The sequence below is a fragment of the Melospiza georgiana genome, chromosome 12, assembly GCF_028018845.1.
Source record: "Melospiza georgiana isolate bMelGeo1 chromosome 12, bMelGeo1.pri, whole genome shotgun sequence".
NCBI classification, from domain to species: domain Eukaryota; kingdom Metazoa; phylum Chordata; class Aves; order Passeriformes; family Passerellidae; genus Melospiza; species Melospiza georgiana.
The window spans coordinates 5,126,392-5,129,346 of record NC_080441.1 but is presented as its reverse complement, the minus strand read 5'-3'; the positions used below and the strand labels follow the sequence as shown (position 1 = coordinate 5,129,346).

At 48.8% G+C, this 2,955-nt stretch overlaps 1 protein-coding gene across 1 annotated transcript; it reads left to right on the top strand.

Annotated features, from left to right (window-relative positions):
* GPR174 (G protein-coupled receptor 174) lies at window positions 1-1,150 on the top strand. The gene has a single exon (XM_058032653.1). The coding sequence runs from the start codon at window positions 4-6 to the stop codon at window positions 979-981; it is 978 nt and encodes a 325-aa protein (XP_057888636.1). The 5' UTR covers window positions 1-3; the 3' UTR covers window positions 982-1,150.
* Window positions 1,151-2,955: the final 1,805 nt, after the last annotated feature.

The window sequence follows — 2,955 nt, the reverse complement described above, 5'->3', positions numbered from 1 at the left end:
ACCATGAGCAGCAACTCCAACTGCAGCGAGACAGACCTCAAGCCCTACTACGCCGTCACCTACACGGTGATCCTGATCCCCGGGCTCATCGGCAACACCCTGGCCCTGTGGGTCTTCTATGGCTACATGAAAGAGACTAAGAGGGCCGTGATATTCATGATCAATTTAGCCATTGCTGACTTGTCACAGGTGCTGTCCTTGCCCCTGAGGATTTTTTACTACCTGACGGGCACGTGGGAGTTCGGGGGGGGTCTCTGCATGCTCTGCTTCTACCTGAAGTACGTCAATATGTACGCCAGCATCTACTTCTTGGTGTGCATCAGCGTGAGGAGGTACCTGTTCCTCATGCACCCCTTCAAATTCAGTGACTGCAGGCGTGTCTGTGATGTCTACATCAGCATCGTGGGCTGGGTCGTGGTCTGTGTGGGCTGCCTGCCTTTCCCTCTCCTCAGGATGCAGCACCAGCAGGATAAAAACGCCTGTTTTGTGGATCTTCCCATCAAGAAACTCGACCTGCCCACCTCCATCACGCTGATGACCATAGGGGAGTTGGTGGGGTTTGTCACCCCCCTGCTCATCATCCTGTACTGCTCCTGGAAGACAATCCTGTCACTAAAAGAGAGGCACTCTGCTTCCCGGGACCTGGGCGAGAAGAAGAAGGCTTTAAAGATGATCCTCACCTGCGCCCTGGTGTTCCTGATCTGCTTTGGACCTTACCACATCAGCTTCCCCCTGGATTTCTTTGTGAAAACGGGGCAGATCCAGGAGGGCTGTGTGCCCATCTCGGTGTTCCACGCCGTGGCTTTGTGCCTCGCCAGCCTCAACTCCTGCGTGGATCCCATCATCTACTACTTCACCACGGACGAGTTCAGGAGACGCCTCTCCAGGCAGGACCTGCAGGACAGCATCCATCTCCAGCACCTCAGCTACGGCAGGAGACACTCCAGGGATGTGCTTGGGGAGGACACCACGGAATACTGATCCCCAGCACTCCCAATGTTCGTGACATTTTGGCCTTTGCCGCAGTTTCTTTCCCTCAGGACACTGAGAACAACAACTGAAACTTCTGCTTTCGGTGAGAGTTGGAATAAACAAACAACTCCCACCCTCAAAAATACCCAAACCTGACCAAAAACGTGTTGATTTAATACTTCAGGTGCACATTTTCACTGAATAGAAATAGGAGCATTTCCATTCCTCAGCTGGGCAGCAGGAGGTCACGGACCCATGGGAGAGGTGACCCATGTCCCTCTGTCACCCATGGCATCACCCAGCCACATCCTGGTCACCAAGAAACAGCAAAGATTCTGGGGTCTTGCTGTGCAGAAAGAATTTGATTCTAAATAGCACTGTATGCCACAATATTCTCTGTTTCTGAAGCACAAGACAATTCAGCAGAGACTGATTCTCCATGGAGTGCCCAGAGCCTGCTCCAGCCGTGCTGAGCATGGGGTGAGGAGCAGAAGGTGGCCCCAAAGGATTTCCCATTTAAATTATTAATGAAGCCTCATTTGGGGGCGTAGCAGATGCCATCACCCCAAATCACACAGGAAGTTCCACACACTATTTTTCTGCCATCAGTTCCCACTTGTGGGTGCAAAGACAAGGGTTAGAGCCAGGCCTTGGGTTTGAACCATGGGGTTGTGCTTGGAGGGTATTTATTAAAGCCAGGTGTCCATCAAGCCTTTCAGGTCCTCTTTTCACCAAAAATGGGGCAAATTATTTCCCTTTCACTGATAACTGACCCACAGCCATCACATCCACTCCCCACTAACAGCAGCAGGATTCCAACAGAGGATCCAAAGCTTTCTAAAGTTTGCTGTAATGGGAACTCCTTGGAATCAAAGTCGAAAGTGCTGCGAGAGATTTTTAATCAGGGCTCAAAAGTGGATGTTGTTTTAATATTTGCTTTAAATTCAAACCAAAGAGACTTCAGGCTTCATTTGCACCTTCTTGTAAAACGTTATTTTTCTATGACAGTATCATTTTTTATTTATGCAAATGTTGGTTTATAATTTATATAAGGGAAAGACACATTGTAGGAAAATGATGTGAAGCCCAGAAAGTGTCAGAACACAAGAAGTTTGTTTTCTTTTCAAAAACTTTTTCATACAATAAAAGAAAACTCCACCACCTCTTCCCTACAGGAATCTGAGCCAGTGCCTGATGGCTGAGCAAGCACTGATAATCCATGGAAACCACATTCACAGTGACAAAAAAAAATATTTATTTTTATATTTCCTGTTGTATATAATAAAATAATAATTTCTAAAAATGTTTTTAAAATGTAATTCCTGGCTACTTCTCCCCCCTGCATCACCATCACACATGAACATGTGGCAGCACCTGGATTTGATGCCTCTTGAGCACCTGCAGAACATTTTAGATGCTTCTCTGAAATGATTTGACTCTTCTTGTTGCGCTGGGGAGGAAAGGCAAGGGCCAGGTTTCCCAGGATAATGGGAATTCCTCCAGCTGCAGGAATCCAGCCCATCCCTGTTCCTTCTGGCCACCATGGGAAGGGACCAGGGTGGCCCTGTCCAACCCCCCCCAGAGTCACTTTTAGCCCCTGAGGGGAAAAGGTTGTTACATAAAGTGCCGTCAGAAGTTCAGAAATCGTTCAGAGACAGAAACCTCAAGCAGCTGAAGTTTTCCACCCAGAAAATCCTGTGGGTGCAGCAGCACCTTCCCCCTGCCCTTATTCAAATGAGTGTAAGTGATCTCTTTTTACAGGAAGTGCAGTGGTCGGGGCTGGGGACACGAGATGAATTCGGGGGACACCTCCTGCCCTCCCCAGCCACCTCTGCTCCAGGTGGGGCCACACTGAGCTCCCACAGCCCCTGGGGATGCTGCCACCAACAGCTGCAGGATGAAGATGTTCCTTAGATAAGCAGCAGGTGGATTTTCATGCTGTGGGTATTTTTGCCATGCTCTGTATTTTTAGTGTCTCAGGAT